General features: G+C 50.7%; 1 protein-coding gene across 7 annotated transcripts in view; it reads left to right on the forward strand.

The window, feature by feature from the left end:
- Positions 1-853: 853 nt before the first annotated feature.
- LOC108312304 (MYCBP associated protein) overlaps positions 854-18,937 on the forward strand; it is a 23,621-nt gene continuing 5,537 nt past the window's right edge. For 2 of the 7 annotated variants that reach the window (XM_037742563.1, XM_037742564.1), the window contains exons 1-14: positions 1,076-1,242; positions 8,562-8,689; positions 9,153-9,462; positions 9,593-9,696; positions 10,557-10,740; positions 10,989-11,104; positions 11,637-11,784; positions 13,084-13,199; positions 13,290-13,408; positions 13,941-14,049; positions 15,206-15,395; positions 15,854-16,041; positions 17,124-17,270; positions 18,387-18,773. In XM_037742563.1, the coding sequence (XP_037598491.1) occupies positions 1,167-1,242; positions 8,562-8,689; positions 9,153-9,462; positions 9,593-9,696; positions 10,557-10,740; positions 10,989-11,104; positions 11,637-11,784; positions 13,084-13,199; positions 13,290-13,408; positions 13,941-14,049; positions 15,206-15,395; positions 15,854-16,041; positions 17,124-17,270; positions 18,387-18,773 (2,322 nt within the window). In that variant the 5' untranslated portion in view covers positions 1,076-1,166. Of the gene's footprint in view, positions 1,243-8,561; positions 8,690-9,152; positions 9,508-9,592; positions 10,741-10,988; positions 11,105-11,636; positions 11,785-13,083; positions 13,200-13,289; positions 13,409-13,940; positions 14,050-15,205; positions 15,396-15,853; positions 16,042-17,123; positions 17,271-18,386; positions 18,774-18,937 lie in introns of those variants that run through there. The other 5 variants (XM_017540141.1, XM_037742565.1, XM_037742567.1 and 2 more) reach the window with 5 other exon arrangements.

Consider the following 18,937-nt stretch of genomic DNA (forward strand, 5'->3'; position numbering starts at 1 on the left):
TTTTTTTTTTTTTTAGAATGGAATCTCCCTATGTTGCTCAGGCCAATTTTGAACTCCTGGCCTCAACCAATCCTCCCTCCTCAGCCTTCCAAAGCACTGCACCTGGCAGAGGAAACGGTGGCTCTCTAGGTCAAGGCATTAGCTCAAGAACACACAGCTAGCAAGCCGGCATAGCTGGGATTAGAACCCAATTCTGTCTGGCTCTAGAACCCCTTCACTATTTGAGATACAATTTACTACGTGACTACTGGTACTAAGCTTTGGGTTGGGGGCGGGGCCTGAGGCAGCCCCTGCTCTCCTACATTGAGAGCGAGTATGACAATAGGCAACTACATTAAAAAAAAAAAAAACCAAAATTCCAGAATGCGTCAGAGCTCCAGGGGGAGCGGAAAACAGAGGGTTCGTATATAAACTTAAAATAATAGAGGCAGCATCTCCAAGGACTGTGAAGATGCCCCAAGTCGGAGCAAAAGTTTTGGCTGGTTCGGGAAGTGATGAAAGACCAAAGTGGCTGCAGCGAGTGTCGACCCGGGAGGTCACTGGGCGCGTTGGGGCGGGGGGGAGGGCAGGCAGGAGCACCTAGAGCCCACGGGAAGCCACGTAGGAGGGTTCAGCAGGTCCAGAAAGGCCCGATCCCCCTGGACCGCTGTGAGGGGGCAGAGGGAGGTCCCTCCCACAGGACGTGGCCTTAGACGACGAAGTCGAGGAGCAGGGGCCGGCACCCGCGACGCCCCACCCGTCCCCCGTGGCCTAGCAGCAGGGCGGGCGAGGCGGGACACACACCCCTACCCGCCATCAGCTAACACCCAGCCCTCCCCGGGGGTCCTTGCCCCGGCCCCCAGCCCCGCGCGGCTGGTGACGTCACGGCGCTCGTCGGCGCCGTCTATGGCATCACGGGCCAGGCCCACCTGGCGTTCTAGGGATCCTTGGCTGGAGGCGACGCAGGCTGCGGGCGCGCGCGCGCGGCGGGATGAAGAAGGTGGTTTCAAAGCAGTCTCCGCCCAGGTTGATCGGTGGGTGCGCGCCCTCGCGCGGGGCGCTGGTTGTTATGGACACAGCGGCAGCCGCTGGCTGGCGGGCGCGCGCGGGGTCGCCGCGGGTGCGGCGCAGCCTCGGTGTCTCCGGGCCCGGCGGTGCAGGGTCACGCTCATCGCCCGGGCAGCACCATGAAGTCTCTAAAGAAGGAATCCCGCCTCAGAATAACTCCAGCCAAGTTATTAGAAGCCGCAGAGAGCTTCAAAGGTTGGCGGTGGCTGCTTTGGGTGCTCAGGAGAACCTGACAGGAGAAGTGGTCCCTGGGATGAGTTCAGGACACGGGGCCTAGAGGATGGGGATGGTACCAGGGATGGAGGAAAGATCACGGGGAAGTGGGGTACTGGATACAGGACTCTTAGAGATGGAGGGCAAGGCGGGAAGAGCCTACAGCGCACTGGGCCTTGGGGATGGACCATAGGAAGTGGGAAACTGACAGAGGGGCTTCAGGGACCACTGGCTGGGAAGATGGCCTTACGCAGGCAGGGATACCTCTACCTCTAACTACATCTTAGGGTGGCATGCGGGAGGCAGGATCCCTGGACTGGATGAGGCGCAGAAGAGCCAGGAAAGAGTTTAAGGGTAGAGGGCCAGGAATTGGAGTCCTTGGGAAGAGGAAAGAATGCAGTGGTGAAACCAGCCACCTTGATGGGGTTCTTTAGTGGAGGAGGATGGGGTCAGGTGTCACTTAGGATTCCTGCTGGAAAAACCCAGAAGAAAGGCCTTGCTTGGACAGTTCTGTTTTTGACTGCCTTTTCCTGCCACGTGTACTTTCCAGCTGGATGACACTTACCCAGCTCCTTTAGCCTGGTAAGAGTTGCTAGATGTTACTGCATCCTGGCCTCTGCAGCTTCCTTCTGGTTGCAGGTGGGAGAGCCACAGGGCATGTGATAGCGAACTCACTGCCATGGATATGTTCCCATTTGCAATCCACCCCACTTTGATCCTTTTTGCTGTTTCCATTTATTTATTTTTAAATTTAATTTTTAGCAATTTTGTGGAAACAGGGCTCTCGCCGTGTTCCCCCAGCTAGTCTAATTCTTGGCATCAAGCGATCCTCCTGCCTCGGCCTCACAGATTGCTGGGATTCCAGGCATGGGCCACTACACCCAGCCGATTTTTGTTTACTGAGAGCTTGTTATGTGTGGTACTGTGGCTCACAACAAGGGTATCAGTATTAACTGTGTGACCCTGGCCCTCAAGAAACTCAGTCTCGTGAACAACTGGAGGAGTAACCAGACAAAGGTGGAAATACAAATGCTGTGATGTAGGTGCCCATCGGGCTTAAGGGGCCCCAGAGCACCTGAGCCAGACCTAGGATGGTTGTGGGGGGACGTCTTCTAAAGAAGGTGACATCTATGGCAGACAAGAAAAAAGAGGAGGGTTTGCACCTCTGGGTCTAGGACCAGCATGCGTTTATGGAACTATAAATGTGGGAGCCAGAAGAGGCTGCACAGGTGGGTAGGGCAGAGGCCAGGCCATGAAAGGGCTGTGTGTGCTAAATCAGAAAGCCTGGATGCGATCTTGCAGGCCCTGGGGAGACCCAGCCTCAGAATTGTGAAAGCTCAGTGTGAGGAGAGGGGACGCTCAGAAAATGAACAGGAGCTTAGTTGCTTTTCAGTAAGGCTTTATGTTTCGTCATGTATAAAAGTCCAGCGTTGAGCTGGGCATGGTGGTGCACATCTGCAGTCCCAGCTGCTCAGGAGGCTGTGACAGGAGGGTTGCTCCAGGCCAGGAGCTCATGGCCACACCTGTGAATAGCCACTGCATTCCAGACTGGGCAACACAGTGAGACTCCTGTAATTAAAAAAATACAAGTCCAATGCTGTTTTATGACATACTTTAAATATATGTGTATTTATTTATTTTTTGAGACAAGGCCTCCCTCTGTCACCCAGGATGGAGTGCAGTGGTACAATCAAATCATAGCTCACTATAGCCTTGAACTTCTGGGCTCAAGCGATCCTCCGGCCTCAGCCTCCCAAGTAGCTAATTATGGGTACACACCACCATGCACAGCTAATATATATATATATCTTTTTTTTTTCTTTTTTTTTTTTTTGTAGAGACGAGTTGCCCAGGCTGGTCTTGAACTCCTAGGCTCAAGTAATCCTCTCACCTTGGCCTCCCAAAGTGCTGGGATTATAGACATAAGCCACTGTGCCTAGCCCATGACATACTTTTTAATAGTTGAGAGAGAGGGAATATTGGTCCCCTTTCCCAAGGACAGTCAAGGGCTTTCCTAGCCACTGCCTCCTGCTCAAATAGTTTCTGGGAGATCTTATCAGATTTAAACTGCTGTAAACAAATCAAGGAAAGATTTTTCAGTGCGTATTTATTTTTAATAAGAAGAAAATTTAGTTTGTTAATTAACCCTTGAGTTAAGCACATGCAGCAGAGTGAGGAGGGAAAAAACGAAGTGTTTAGCATGCAAGATATCTTTTTAATAATATCTCAGGGACACCTCTAATGTTGCAGGGCAGCACTCTTCCCCCGGCCTGCTTGTAACCTTGCGTGATGTTTCTCCAAAGTCTCTGACTCATAAGCAAAAAGGAAAGCAAAACAGTGACTTAAACCTGCTTCAGGACCTGAGAGCCCTTTGAGTCCCAGTTCCCCCCACCCCTGTCTTGGTTGCTAAGAAACCAAGAACCTTCCCAGCAGCATTAGATTCCCCTCGCCAACCAATTAAAGCCCTGCCCTGGTAGGGACAGCCCCTCCATGGTTGATTAAAGACTTTAATCAACACTAAAACTAAATAATACTTAGATAAAACAAGAAGCAGAAAAATAGAGTCCAGTTTTCTTCTCCCTCCATAGTTCACCCCTCCCTATTTCCCCTCCTACCCCCACTTGAGCACCTTGCTTCCAGCCCTCTGGTCCAGCTCCAACAGAGGCTGACTGATTACTCCATGCAAGGGAGTTGGGGGAGGCGGTCTCTTTTACCTCCTCACTGTCAGCATTAAGGGAGAAATGTCAGCTGGTGGCTCACTAGGAGCCTTCTCAGTTTGGGATTCCAGACCAATGAACTAGAAAGAGTGGGACCTCTACAGGCTCAGTAGTCTGATGTAACTCAGCCCTGTGGCATCTTCCTGCAGGTCCTAAAATGATCCCTGGGGCTCGCCCTTCCCTGGTCTTTCCCCAGCTTGTCTGCCCCTCTGGTCCATCTGGCTCTCCTCATCTGATAAATCATTCTGAAATCATTCTGAAATGTACCTCTCATCAATTCACTCCCCTGGACCAAAGATCAGATGCCTGAGCCATGCTTTACAGAGCTGGCATGCCCTGGTTTCCCTCTCATCCCCAACATCAGCACCTCCCCACCTCCCCTGCAAGTTTTCTGTCATTGTGCCACACACATGCTGCGCTCAGCCCTGCCCCTAGCTTTGCTTGGACTTCAACTCACCTGGAGCATCTCGGTTTGCTGCCGTACCTATGCAAAGCCTCCCTCTCCTTCCCCAGCCTGTGGAGCCACCTCTGCAGCTGTTCCTCTGAACCCTTCTTCAGAGCCCTGAACTGTGTAATCCACATGGATCTGTTCCTTTTTTGATGTGTAACCGAACCTATTGCCTGCATCAAGAATGTAGGAACTCCTAGTTCTGACTGGTGTGTGTTCACATCTGTTATATTTTTCTGTCCCTCAAGAGAAGAAGCTGTATCTTAACCCTTTATACCATCTTTGTAGTTTATAACACATAGAAGGTGCTTGGTAAACACTCTCTAGGAGCAATTTAACTTTAAGATGTATATATTGCTGGCACAGTGGCTCACACCTGTAATCCCACTTTGGGAGACCGGGACGTGTGGATCACCTGAGGTCAGGAGTTTAAGACCAGCCTGGCCAACATGGTGAAACCCCGTCTCTACTAAACATGCAAAAAATAGCTGGGTGGCTGGTGTGGTGGCTCATGTCTGTAATCCCAGCACTTTGGGAGGCCTAGGTGGGTGGATCACCTGAGTTCAGGAGTTCAAGACCAGCCTGGCCAACATGGTGAACCCAGCCTCTACTAAAAATACAAAAAATTAGCTGAGTATGGTGGCATATGCCTGTAATCGCAGCTACTTGGGAGGATGAAGCAGGAGAATCGCTTGAACCCAGGAGGCGGAGATTGCAGTGAGCCAAGATTATGCCATTGCACTCTAGCCTGGGCAACAAGAGTGAAATGCCCTCTCAAAAAAAAAAAAAAAAAAGTAGCTGGGCATGGTGGCACATGCCACCTGTATTCCCAGCTACTTGGGAGGTTGAGGCAGAATTGCTTGAACCCAGGGGTGGAGGTTACAGTGGGCCGAAATCGTGCCATTGCACTCCAGTCTGTGGGACAGAGTAAGACTCCGTCTCAAGAAAAACAAAGATATATATATCATTTTAATGAATATTTTATTAACTACAGCATACTACTCCCTGAATGTAGGCAGTAACACAGCATTTGTTGAACCTCATTAAAGATAACTTTCTCAGAATAACCTCAGATCAGAGTTTTACTATTTCAATCTAAACCAAACATGGAAGATGAGCTTCTCTATCACTGAAGGGATGGGAGCTCTGGCCCCCGGAAATCTTCAGCAGTGTTGAAAGTTTGTATTGACATGTGGTAATTATGTACCCACCAGTAAAACACACACATCTGGAGATGTTCAATCACTTGGGAAGATATCAACCCAGCCAAGGTTATGGATAGAGGAAGCAAATGTCCTGGAAAATGCAGATAATACCAAAATATTTACAAAAGCAGACCTTCAACTGATCTCATTTCTCATAGGCTGCCACCCACTTTGGTCAGTTTGTGTAGAAGGGAGAGGGGAGGTAGAAATTGAAATCCCAAGGCTGCATCTGCACACATGGTGGGAGATGAGACTGGAACTCGGGGTTCAGCTGTCAGCCCTGCATGTGTGCTTGTGTGCACAAAGCCATGCATTTAACAGACAGATACTCCCGAACCTCTGCTGACCCCATTGCAGAAACAGACTGTGGATGATAGGCCAAATTTATTACTTTTTCTAATAGAAAAAAGAATTTTTTTAAGGATGGCATCTCCTATGTTACCCAGGCTGGTTTTGAACTCCTGGCCTCAAGCAGTCCTCCCATCTCGGCCTCCCAAACTGTTGGGATTACAAGCATGAGCCACTGCACCCAACAATAGGCTGAATTTAGAACTATGTTTGGAACGATTTTGGTGTGGGGTTTTTTTGGCCACCAACTCTATGGAAATTTCCTTAGGAAAAAAGTTTGATTTTGTTAACCAGAACACCTGCCTTGATGTTTTAGTGATGCTGCCTCTCAAAGATTAGGGTGCTGTGAGAAGCAGTGGATAAAACCAAATTTTGTTTTAAACTCCCTAAAGGCAGGACTTAGGTTTTCTTTTGATTGTTTTGTGTAGGGCCTTACATCAAACCATTCTGAACCAGAGGGAAAAAGACAGGGTTGACCAGCCAGAGAAATGAGATGTGTTTGAAACTGTTAAGCCACCTCTGTGGAAGGAAGGCAGGGAGTGTGTCCTCATTGGAGAGTGACCCATGACCCCCTCCTTCTGCCCCGTGTGTTGTCAATGTCATGCTCTGGCTGCCACAACAGACTCCTAAATACCTTTATATGCTCATCTTTTGTCTTGCAAGCATTTTTTTTTTTTTTTTTTTTAAGACAGGGTTTTTTTTTTTTAACCCAGGCTGAAGTGCAGTGGCACAATCATGACTCACTGCAGCCTTGACCTCCTGGGCTCAGGCGATCCTTCCACCTCGGCCTCCCAAGTGGTTGGGACTGTAGGCATGTACTGCCATGCCTGGTTAATTTTTGTATTTTTTATAGAGCCCGGACTAGTGAACTCCTGGGCTCAAGCAATCAGCCTCCCTTGGCCTCCCAAGATCTTGCAACTCTTAATCCATTCCTTGGCATGCCATTGCCCATGGGGTAAGCCTTCACACAGCTCACTGAGCTCTTCACGATATGGCTCCTGCTTCTCTCTCTGGGCTCTGCCTCTTCCCTCCCACCTCACCACACTCCAGCTATTTAAAAACACATGCTTTGAGTTCCAGGGATGTGCCCCTTTCTCTTGCCTCTGTGCCTCTTAATGTTATTTTCTTTGGAAAGCCTGTTCCCCAGACCGCTTTCCTTTCTCCAACTTCTTTCTTCAGCTCTGTTTAAACATCCCCTTCTTAGGAAGCCCTCCCTGACCATCCCCGGCCCTGCACCAACTCTGGGCTGGGTGTTTCTCCCCACCATGTTCCTGGTTCAGTCTGTTTCACAGTCTTGTTTCCCACTGGGCATGTGCTCTTTAAAAACAAGCTCTGACATACATCCCCAGAACCTAGCACAGTGCCTGGCACGTAGAAGCTGCTTTAACAATCTTTATTAAATGAAATAGTATGCAGTAAATGGTCAGTGGTAAATGTTCTGCTTCCCCCACAGAGATTCTGCATTTTAAACAGTGTCTTATGAAACCTGATGCCTTCACCCAGAAACCTGGGTCAGTGCCGGCACTGGAGGAGGCTGGCAAAACATCCAGTTCAGTTATCCCAAACCACTGTGCATCAGAAACACCTAGGGAGTTTAAAAAATTACAGCTCCCTAGGCCCTGGCTCCATGCAGCAGCCAGGAAGCTGTATCCATAAAACTCCCCCAAAGATGCTGAGGCCGACATTGGACTAATATTTGGGAACCACTGACTTAGTCCAACTGACTCTTTCTACACATGGGAAGACTGAGGCCTAGAGAGGTTAAGTGATGTGTGCCCAAGACTGTCCAGCTTAGAAATAGCATAGCCTGAATGGAACATCTTTTTTGTATATTAAAAAAATATATTGTTTGTGCAGATGGAGTCTCAACTATGTTGCCCAGGCTAGTCTTGAACTCCTAGGCCCAAGCAATCCTCCTGCCTTGGCTTCTCAAAGTGTTGGGATTATAAGCATGCACCACTGCACCCAAAATTAAACATCTTTTTGTTTTGTTTTGTTTTGTTTTGTTTTGTTTTGTTTCTGAGACAGAGTCTCACCCTGTTGCCCAGGCTGGAGTGCAGTGGTGCAATCTTGGCTCACTGCAACCTCCACCTCCCGGGCTCAAGTGATTCTCCTGCCTCAGCCTCCCGAGTAGCTGGGACTACAGGCATAGGCCACCACACCAGGGTAATTTTTATACTTTTAGTAGGGACAGGGTTTCACCATGTTGGCCAGGCCGGTCTCGAACTCCTGACCTTGTGATCCCCCTGCCTCAGCCTCCCAAAGTGCTGGGATTACAGGTGTAAGCCACTACACCCGGCCTGAAATGAAACATCTTCTGACCTCAATTCTGGCTACAGAAGACTTCGTCACTGTGGTGAGCCAGGGGGTGTGGGTAGGGGGACCCTCCAGAGAGAACTCCCATTGCCCCAGCAAAAAGTGCTGCCCAGGCCACCTTGGCAGCCTCTGCTGTCTATCCAGCTGGTCAGCTCTGCCCCCCACCATGGAGTCTAGTATATACTTACATTTTTATTTTTGTATTTATATATTGATAGGTACAGAAGGAGCTCTTTAGGGACTTAATCACTTTGTGCTTCTCTTCAGAAAAGAAGCGGGCAAAGGGACCTGAACAACCCACACCCCCAATTCAGGAAGAGCCTGAACCTGTTAGCAATGTACTCCAAGGAGATGACATTCTTGCCTTGGCCATTAAGAGGGAAGACTTGAAGGAGGTGAGGATGAAGCCCAGGCTGCCCTTACTGTGGAAACTTCCCTGCCAGCAGCCTCACTGGTCTAGAACGCCAGCCGTGTCCACTGTCCTCCCACCGTCTCCCTACTCATGGGGAGTGGCTAACCCCGTGGAAAAATCCACTGAACGCAGATTCGCTTCACTTTACCACCTAAGGAAATTCACTGTGTTGTCTGCTTTAACATTGCTGAGATTTGTGTAGAACCACGAGGGGATATGAGATGATGAGGTATCTTGCTTCCCATAGAGGTAGGTGCCATCATTCCCATTTCACAGAAGGGAGGATGAGTTTAAACAGCAAAGGTACAGCTGTGGGTAAAGCTGCTAAACCTCAACCCCATGCTTTACCTGGGAGAGTAAAGCCACCTCTCACCTGAACTGTCAGGAGGCATAGATGTAATTTTTTTCCCTCCAGGATATTACTAAGTCACATGTCTGTTACACAGGCATTTCCTCGACAGAACATATGGACAGAGCTGAAGAAACAGATCTGTCAGCCTTCAGGAATTCCACCCAGAACTAGAACGGAGGAGATGGGTGGTGCTCTTCCTCCTCCCACTACAGGTGGAATTCTCCTTTGTTTCATTTCTTTTCAGCAACACATTCCTCGCCTTACTGAAAAGGAAGGTAAACCCGTCATTACCCAGAAATGTATCATCCGTAAACTCAAACCCACGGACCCTAGGCGGAAGGTCTGCCACCTCATAGCACGCCCTGCGAATCCCGACGCGGCCACAAAGCCTCTGGACTACTCTGGTACTCCCAGTCTCGGCCCTGGCTTCCCTGTCGTTGAACTCATGGGTCAGCCTCGAGAGAAAGCCAGTCTCCCATCAGAAAGTTGCCCACCCACAGCTTGTCTTTCTCCTTTCTTTGTGTATCCTCCCAGGTCCCGGTGACAGCTTCGATGGCAGTGACCAGATCCTGCCCCACCACATCCTGGGGAGTCTCCAGGACTTTAGGAGAATTGCACTTGCTCGAGGGAACACCCAGGTTTGTTTGCACTTAACTACCTGGCCAAGGGAAGTCACTGCAGTCATTTCGGTCTCCCGCCTGGCAGAGTCAAGCAGGACTGGGGTTAAAGAGACCGTCTAGTCTCTAGGTTTTGAGTCTGAGCTGATGAGTGACCCTCTCCCAGAATACTTAGACACTTCAGTTGCAGGGCACAGAAGGTAGTTTAAGCTGGCTTCAGTAAAGTCAGAGATTTACTGTAAGGACCAGAGATTGCCTCATAGAACCGAAAGGCAAGAATACCTGGGTCTGGGTAGACTGCACCCAGAAAAGCATCAGGACTCAGGGCCCAAATGCCTCATTTTCCTCTGCTCTTTGCACTGTCTGGATTTTCCCTTCTCTGGAGATCAGCCTGTTCTCCTCAGTCCACATGGTGGAGGAGGGTGGCTTCCCACTGCTCCTTGGGCCACGGGAAGATTTTGTGTCTTTCCAACCTTCCCATCATGCCGTGCTTCTCCTGTCTCTTCCCCTTGCTTTCCTGGTTCCAGGCTGACTGATTGGTTAGGCACTAAGGGTCCTAGGGCCATGTAAGAATGCTTCCATTTGCACATGGGTGGAGGTGTCAATCAATGGCAGCAGTGAAGAGGACAAATATACTAAAAGATGTTGACCGCAATCTTGAAACAGAGCTTCCCTTTCTGGGGGAGAGTGGACTGACAGCTGCGTTCAGGGCCCCCTGGTTCTGGAGTTTCTTTTCTGTCACTGGCTACCCTGGAGTCCTGCAGAGGAGGGATTCTCAGCACAGTGGGATGACAGCAAGGGTTTAGGTCTCAGGAAATGTGTGCTCAGCCCCTTCCAGAGCCATCTCACTACCCTCCACATGCCCATGCTGTAATTTTCAGCTGGCTGAGCTCATACCTGCCTCACCCTGTCTGATGACCCTCATCTCAGCTAAAGAAGAGTCAAAGCAAAAAGCCCCAAAGGAAGAGAAGAGACCTCCCTGGGCCCCACCTCCTCAGCACAACTTTCTGAAAAACTGGCAGCGTAACATAGCCCTGCGGAAGAAGCAGCAGGAAGCCCTCAGCGGTGAGCAGAGCAGACAGGGCTCCCGCCCAGCCTCCATCTGGCAGCGAGGCTCTGCTGTTTTTTTCTCTCCTCTAGAGCCTGGCCCTGGGCTGACCACATTTGTGCTGTTCACTCCCAAGAGCATCTCACTCTGAAGCTTTAGTGGGTCCTGAAATCAGCCCCGTGAGGGGGGCTGCCCGATGCAGAGTGTCAAGGCCCCTGTTTGCTCTGGTTTGGCAGAGTGGCTGCAGTCTTGCCTCTCTCTCTAGAACACCTGAAAAAGCCGGTCAGCGAGCTGCTCATGCACACTGGGGAGACCTACAGACGGATCCAGGAGGAGCGGGAGCTCATTGACTGTACACTTCCAACCCGGCGTGATAGGAAAGTGAGGACACCTGTCCTAAGTGCTGGGGGCAGGGGGGGTGCACAGAGGAGGGGGTCCAGGGTAGGGGTCTGGACACAGGGATGCTGGTCTCAGGTGGCACAGCTGGGGAGAAAAAAATCCTATCCATTGCAAAGCATCATTAAGCCCTCAAGGCTTTTACTAAATTACATTGTTAGTAAAGTCATTTAGCCACACAGGTATCGAGTTATTAGAGTAGTCTTAGTGTTTGTCTCCTAGAAGCTTAGACTGAGTGGAGCCCACACGCTAAGGAAAGAGGCTGAAGAGGCCCCCACCTTTGTTCTGGTATACCAGTGCTGTCTGTACCAGCCCACACTCCTGGCTGGGGGCAGGTAAAGATGACAACGGGGCTTCCAGAAAACATGACACTGGGTGCTTCTCTTCTGCGACCATAGCAGCATTGAACTCCCTAGAGGGAGCATCTGTAGCCTGTGGTACTCTTGTCTTCCCACGTCTCCACCAGCATCTGGCCAAGGTGTCCTGGTGATCTGATTCCCCTGTCCTTCCTTGCCAGAGCTGGGAGAACAGTGGGTTCTGGAGTCGACTGGAGTACTTGGGAGATGAGTTGACAGGTCTGGTCATGACCAAGACAAAAACTCAGCGTGGCCTCATGGAGCCCATCACTCACATCAGGAAGCCGCACTCCATCCGGGTGGAGACAGGTGAGGCGCAGGGCCGTAAGCCAGCTGGCATCTTGTGCCTGGTCCGGCGGCGGGGTAGTTTGGCAGCGGCTAGCATGGCTCTATGGTGAAACAGGCCCACGGCCAAATCCTGGTTCTCTGTGGCCTTAGGCAAGTCCTGGAGTCTTCCTGAAGTCTGGTTCCCTCTTCAGTAAAACGGGGAGAAAGATAGGAAACTGGAGTGCAGCCATAGGACCACGCTGTCCGGCGTGGAGTCTTGAGCCGCGTGCCGCTGGTGAGCGCCTGGACTGTGGCTGCCCCGCACTGAGAATTGCTGTCAGTCAAGTGTACCCTGGCTTTTGAAGAGTAGTGTGAAAACAGTATATTTTATCAATCATTTTTATATTGATTACATGTTGAAATGACAAGATTTTTGATATATTGGGTTAAATAAACTATATTATTAAAATGAGGCCAGGTATGGTGGCTCATGCCTGTAATCCCAGCACTTTGGGAGGCCAAGGTGGGTAGATCACTTGAGGTCAGAAGTTCAAGGTCAGCCTGGGCCAACATGGTAAAACCCCCATCTCTAGTAAAAATACAAAAATTAGCCGGACGTGGTGGTGCGTGCCTATAATTCCAGCTACCCGGGAGGCTGAGGCAGGAGAATTGCTTGAACCTGGTAGGTGGAGGTTGCAGTGACCCGAGATCATGCCATTGAACTACAGCCTGGGCAACAAGAGCAAGACTGTCTCAAAAAAAATAATAAATCAATAAACTATATTACTAAAATGAATCCCACCTTTAGAATTTTTCCTTTTTCAGTGTGGCATCTAGAAAATTTTCAGTGACACATGTGGCTTGTGTTTGTGGTTTGCATTATATTTCTCTTGGGCAGCGCTGATTTAGAGCCTACCAGGCTGCCTGGGTTCAGGCCCCAGCTGTGTCGTGTTAGTGAACCCCAGAGTGGCTGAACCTCTCTGGCCCGCAGTCTCCTCATCTGTAAAATATGCATAGGGTTGTGATATGGCTAAGTGAGATGTGAAATGTATTAAGAGGTTCTGGCTTCTTGTTAAGCACTCAGTAAAAGGTAGCTGCTGTTGTTATTTTTATTATAATCCAAAGATTTGGCTATTTGGAAGCTAATTTTGCAGGAGTCCTGGGTAGGGCTGCTGAGAAGGTGTGGGACAGGAGGACTGGAGTCAAGCTGCCGCAGGGAAGCTGTGTTTTTCATCCTTCCTAGAAATGGTGTTGGGATAGGCACTCTCGTAGCCCTTGAGAAGTGGGTGAGCAAGGGGCATGGCAGCAGTCTGTGCTGAGGGTCCTTGGACTTGGTGCTAGGATTACCAGCCCAGAGGGATGCTTCGTACCGCTACACCTGGGATCGGAGTCTGTTTCTGATCTACCGACGCAAGGAGCTGCAGAGAATCATGGCAGAGCTGGATTTCACCCAGCAGGTTGGTATGGCCTTCGTGCCCCAGTCTGAAGCCCCTTGGGGCAATGCCTGTCTTCAGTCAGCTCATCTTTCCTTTCTCGGTCTCTCGGAGGATATTGATGGCTTGGAGGTGGTGGGCAAAGGGCAGCCCTTCTCGGCTGTCACCGTGGAAGACTACACAGTGTTTGAAAGGAGCCAGGAAAGCTCCTCTGAAGAAGATACAACATACTTGTGAGTGCAGCCCGAACCCTAGGGAGAGAGGCTGAAGAGTTCTCCAGCACCTACCAGCACTAAAGAGCAGGCTTCCCTCCCTGAGATCAGGGTCCCTCCAGCCCAGCTGCTCTCCAGTGGTTGCCACCCACTCCTCGAACCCATTCCAGCAGCTGTGCTGGCCTTCCTACTGCCATCTGCTCCTTTCCAACAACCAACTCCTAATGGGGGTTTCCCAGACATTCCCTTGCTGGTCCTCAGACCCTCCCACTGCTGTGCATCTTGAATGCCTCTGGCATGAAGAGTCTATGTATTTCTGTGCACTGTGAATGGCTCTGGCAAGACAGCTTAAAGAGTCTGTGTGTTTCCAGGAAACTCCCACCTAGAGGAATGGGTCAGGAGGAAGCTGAGCAGGAGGGGAGTTGATCACACTCCATTGCAGGGCGGAGCTGATTATGTTTCTAGACTTCCTGGTGACCATTTCTGTGGGGTTCCACATGGCATGAGCATGGCAGCCTGAGGGAAAGTAAGTCATTGGTTTTTTTTATTACAGAAGCTCATTGGCCAGTTCCTCTGATGTCCCCATGCCTATTCTCGGCCCTTCTCTGCTGTTTTGTGGGAAGCCAGCTTGCTGGATCAGAGGCAATAACCCCCAGGACAAGGTAAAAGTGCCTCCATCTGCACCTGCTGGGAGAGCCTCCCTCGGGGGTACAGCCCCGAGGTGACTGTGGCAGTTATAAGCAGCCTGCACAGTGTTCTGTTTGGGTTTTTCTCTGGTCGTGCATTCAGCATGTCTGAAAATGGTGACAGCTACACCAACCTGAACAAGAATAAAATCACAAGGTTGCGGTGTCATAAGCCACTTGGCTTATACCCTGCCCCCAAGCATGTAAACAAGCAGATTCTCTCAAGTAGGTATGGCTCTAAGAAAGTTCTAAAATATTTCTCAGATGCTAAGGAATAGAAATGTTCATTGGAGGGCCGGGCGTGGTGGCTCAAGCCTGTAATCCCAGCACTTTGGGAGGCCGAGGCGGGTGGATCACAAGGTCAAGAGATCGAGACCATCCTGGTCAACATGGTGAAACCCCGTCTCTACTAAAAATACAAAACATTAGCTGGGCATGGTGGTGCGTGCCTATAATCCCAGCTACTCAGGAGGCTGAGGCAGGAGAATTGCCTGAACCCAGGAGGCGGAGGTTGCAGTGAGCCGAGATCGCGCCACTGCACTCCAGCCTGGGTAACATGAGTGAAACTCCGTCTCAAAAAAAAAAAAAAAAAAAAAAAATGTTCATTGGATATAAAATGTGTTTTATCTGGCTGGGCAGGATGGCTCATGCCTGTAATCCCAGCACTTTGGGAGGCTGAGGTAGGTGGATCACCTGACATCAGGAGTTCGAGACCAGCGTGGCCAACATGGTGAAACCCCTCCCTACTAAAAATACAAAAAATTAGCAGGGCATGGTGGCTGGCACCTATAGTCCCAGCTACTCAGGAGGCTGAGGCAGGAGAATCACTTGAACCCGGGAGACAAAGCTGAGATCGTGCCACTGCACTCCAGCTTTGGTGACAGAGTGAGACCCTTGTCTTAAAAAAAAAAAAAAAAAAAAGTTTTATTTTCTCTTCTTACTATTGAGGGTGACCTCAGAGACAGCCACATTGGAGTAGGATACCACTCTGTGTGACAGTGGCCAAGCCCTGGAGGCCTGGGACATGAGACTTGCAGTGCTAAACCCAGAAAAGTCCTGGGCAGCCCAGACGATTTGTTTCCTCTAGACCAGGGTCTCCAGCAAAGACATTTCTTGTCCCTCCTCCTTCCAGAGGCAGATCGGGATTGCTGTTCACTTGACCTTTGAAACCCTAGAAGGGGAGAAAACCTCCTCAGAACTGACCGTGGTCAATAATGGCACTGTGGCCATTTGGTATCACTGGCAACGGCGGCACCAGCAGGACAGTTTCCAAGACCTGAAGAAAAACAGGATGCAGCGGTTTTACTTTAACAACCGGGAAGGTACTTGGGAGAAGCCACCCTACGCACTGGCTCCTGTCTGGGGCTGGTTTTGTCCTCAGTGAGCCATCAAAGTGTAAGCCATGGCCCAGCTCCTGCAAGCTGGAGCCCCTCTCCCCTGCCTTCTCCCTCTCATTCCTTCCTTGAAATATGTGGCCTGACGATTCATGTCTGTTGAGAGACTGAGGGAACTTGAGAACCCGGGGAGTGAGCCACTAGGGAGCAGAAACCTTCTAGGGGCCCAGTTATCCAGATGCACAGGCCTGGGGCTAGGATGGCCAGCTGTCTCTGTTTGCCTGGGACTTCAGCACTCAGAATCTCACATTCCAGGAAACCTCTTAGTCCTGGGTAAACTGGGATGGTTGGCCACCTGGCCTGGGGCTCAGTTAACTGTGTAGGAGCACTCAGGCCTGGGGCTCAGCCAGCTCCTGCATATAAACCTCGGTCTCTGTCCCTCTCAGGTGTGATTCTGCCTGGAAAAACTAAAAGCTTTACCTTCTTCTTCAAGTCTTTGACTGCTGGGATCTTCAGGGAATTTTGGGAGTTTGGAACCCATCCTACTCTATTAGGAGGTGCTATGCTGCAGGTCAATCTCCATGCGGTCTCCCTGACCCAGGACGTTTTTGAGGATGAAAGGAAGGTACTGGAGGTAAGGGACCCAGGACCGTGGCCCCTGTGGACATCAGGTAGGGTATCCTGGCATTCTTCCTGGCAGTGCCTGCGGGGATCGTATCTCTCCCAGCCTAAGAGGCAAATTGAAATTTTCACAAACAGGTAACTGCTTTTTCTCCAGAAACATTTCTCAGCTTGTGATGTAGAAGATGGGTGCACTGGCTAGGCAGGCGAGGAGCAGCTTGCAGCAACGCTATGCATGGCCTTGCTGAGTTAGAAAGAAATGAGACTGAGCCTTAAGAGGCAGATTGTGTAAAGTACAAACAATGCATGGCCCTGTGCACTGATCTGTTTTGTTCCCTGCTGTCTAATACTACGCAGTGGAGTTGCATTTAACTGACAAGACTTCAAACCCAGGGAGAATAACGTATTAATAAACAGCAGGGTGAGTCTGCCCACCGTCCTACTCAATCAGCTGACAACTCTGGAGGGAGTGTGAGGTGTGAGCCAAGAGTTTTTTTCAGTGTGGCCATTTCAGCCATGCGTCCTGGGATTTGGCAGAAAGCTGTGCTTTTTTATTCATTGTGGCCCCAAGCACAAGGCCGGCTCCTTCAGCTGGGGCTCAGCCAGTGGTGGTCAAAGGTAAATTTGACAATGTCATGCTTGCTTTACTCACTGACTGTAGGACCCATGTCTCACACAAGGTGCCCCTCCCCTGCGTTTCTGTGACAGTTACTGAAGCCTGATGAAGGTTCACCACTATCCTCAGGAGCACCTCCCCCACTGTGTGCCCCGCCCCATCTTGCTAATCTGGTGCCATGCTAACTGTGTGACCCCCAGACCCTATGCAGCAGCAGCCTTCCCTGGAACTGGCCTCTGGATCTGGAGAGACTCAGAGGTTTTTGGGTCTTAGAACAGGGTTGTGTGTGTGTGTGTGTGTGTGTGTGTGTGTGTGTGAGAGAGAGAGAGAGAGAGAGAGAGAAAGAGAGAGAGAGAGAGAGATAATGGCAGGAGCTCAGACTCTAGGAAGGCACAAAGTCCTGAAGGCTCCAACTTCCTGAAGGATGCATGGGTTTTGAGAGCCTGGGCTGCCATCCTCTGCCACCTTCCCTTTTGCAGAGCAAGCTGACTGCCCATGAGGCAGTCACCATCGTTCACGGAGTGCTGCAGGAGCTGCTGATGGGGATCTTGACCCCGGAGCGCACACCATCACCTGTGGACGCCTATCTCACTGAGGAAGACTTGTTCCAGCACAGGAATCCTGAGGTGAGGCCCAGCGCCAGCCCCTGCTCCCTCGTGTGTGCCCTATGTCAGGGGTCCCCAACCCCCAGGCCGCACAGCAGGAGGTGAGCAGTGGGTGAGCCAGCATTACTGCCTGAGCTCCGTCTCCTGTTAGATCAGCGGTGGCATTAGATTCTCATAGGAGCTCAAATTCTATTGTGAACTGCACATGTGCAGGCTCTGGGTTGCACACTCCTTATGAGAATCTAATGCCTGATGATCTGAGGTGGAACAGTTTTATCCTGAAATCATTCCCCCACTCCCTGCCATCCGTGGAAAAATTGTCTTCTAAGAAACCAGTCCCTGGTGCCAAAAAGGTTGGGGACCGCTGCCCTAGGCGACAGTAACAGCAGACTTTTTAATGTGCCAAGATCTGTTCTGTGCATCTTCCATGAGTAACTCACTTTTCCTCACAGCAGTCCTATGAGATGGGTATACTTATTTTTATTTTTTTTTTAGAAATAGTGTGTCACTTGTCACACTCCAGGCCCATGTACAGTGTCCCACTCATAGTTCAAACTCCCCGGCTCAGGTGATTCTCCCACCTCAGCCTCCTGAGTAGCTAGGACTATCAGCACGCACCACCATGCCCAAGTTATTTCTCTATTTTTCTTTTTTTTTTTTTTTTTTGGTAGAGATAGGATCTCTCTGTTTTACACAGGCTGGTCTTGAACTCCTGAGTTCAAGTGATCCTCCCACCCTGGCCTCCCAAGTCACTGGGATTGCAGGCTTGAGCCACTGCGCTTGGCCCTGGTACTATTTATATCCTCATTTACATGGAGGAAACTGGGGCCCAGAAAGATGAAGTAATTTGCGCAGGGTAACTTTGCTCATAAGTGGATTCCTGGTGAGAACAGAGCTTCACAACTCCTTCATTCAAACCCAAACTTCCTTGGAAGCCCAAATGCAAAAACGCTTCAACTTGGAGGTTCCCGGGTTGAAGAGGAAGTGGGGAGCCTCTCTGGCCGCAGCCCTCCTGCTGGCTTCCTCCCTGTCTCCTCCATCAGTGCTCTTGGGAATGAGAAGCCAGGGCCAGCTGCCATGGGCTCTGCTGCCCGCACCCCAGCCTCCCCCCACATGCCTTCCCTTCCTCTGTTGCAGCTGCATTACGACCACCAAGTGCTGCAGAGCCTGCACGGGTTGTGGCTGCAGTACATGACTCTTCCCCCAAAGGCTGAAGACGCCAGGCCAGGGGACGAGGAACACCTCAACCCCATAGCCACAGAGAAAACCTCCGGAAATACCGAGCTCTTACCACACCTTAGGAGCCCCATCTCAGAACCTCAAGTGTCCCGGCCCGAGAATGAGGCCCTTAGGGAATCTGGGTCCCAGAAGGCCAGAGTGGGGACCAAGAGTCCTCGGCGGAAAAGCATCATGGAGGAGATCCTGGTGGAGGAAAGCCCAGAAGTGGACAGTGCCAAAAGCCCCTGGGAGCCGGACGGCCTTCCCCTGCTGGAGTGGAACCTCTGCCTGGAGGACTTCAGAGAGGTGCTTCCAAGACCCTGTAAGGCGTTGGTAGAGAATGCTCCTGCCTTGAACCAACAAGGGAGGCCCCAGCAGCCCTCTTGCTCCACGGGCAAAGAAACAAAACCTAGGGCCGGGCGTGGTGGCTCACGCCTGTAATCCCAGCACTTTGGGAGGCCGAGGCGGGT

The sequence above is a fragment of the Cebus imitator genome, unplaced genomic scaffold, assembly GCF_001604975.1.
Source record: "Cebus imitator isolate Cc_AM_T3 unplaced genomic scaffold, Cebus_imitator-1.0 Scaffold123, whole genome shotgun sequence".
NCBI lineage: Eukaryota > Metazoa > Chordata > Mammalia > Primates > Cebidae > Cebus > Cebus imitator.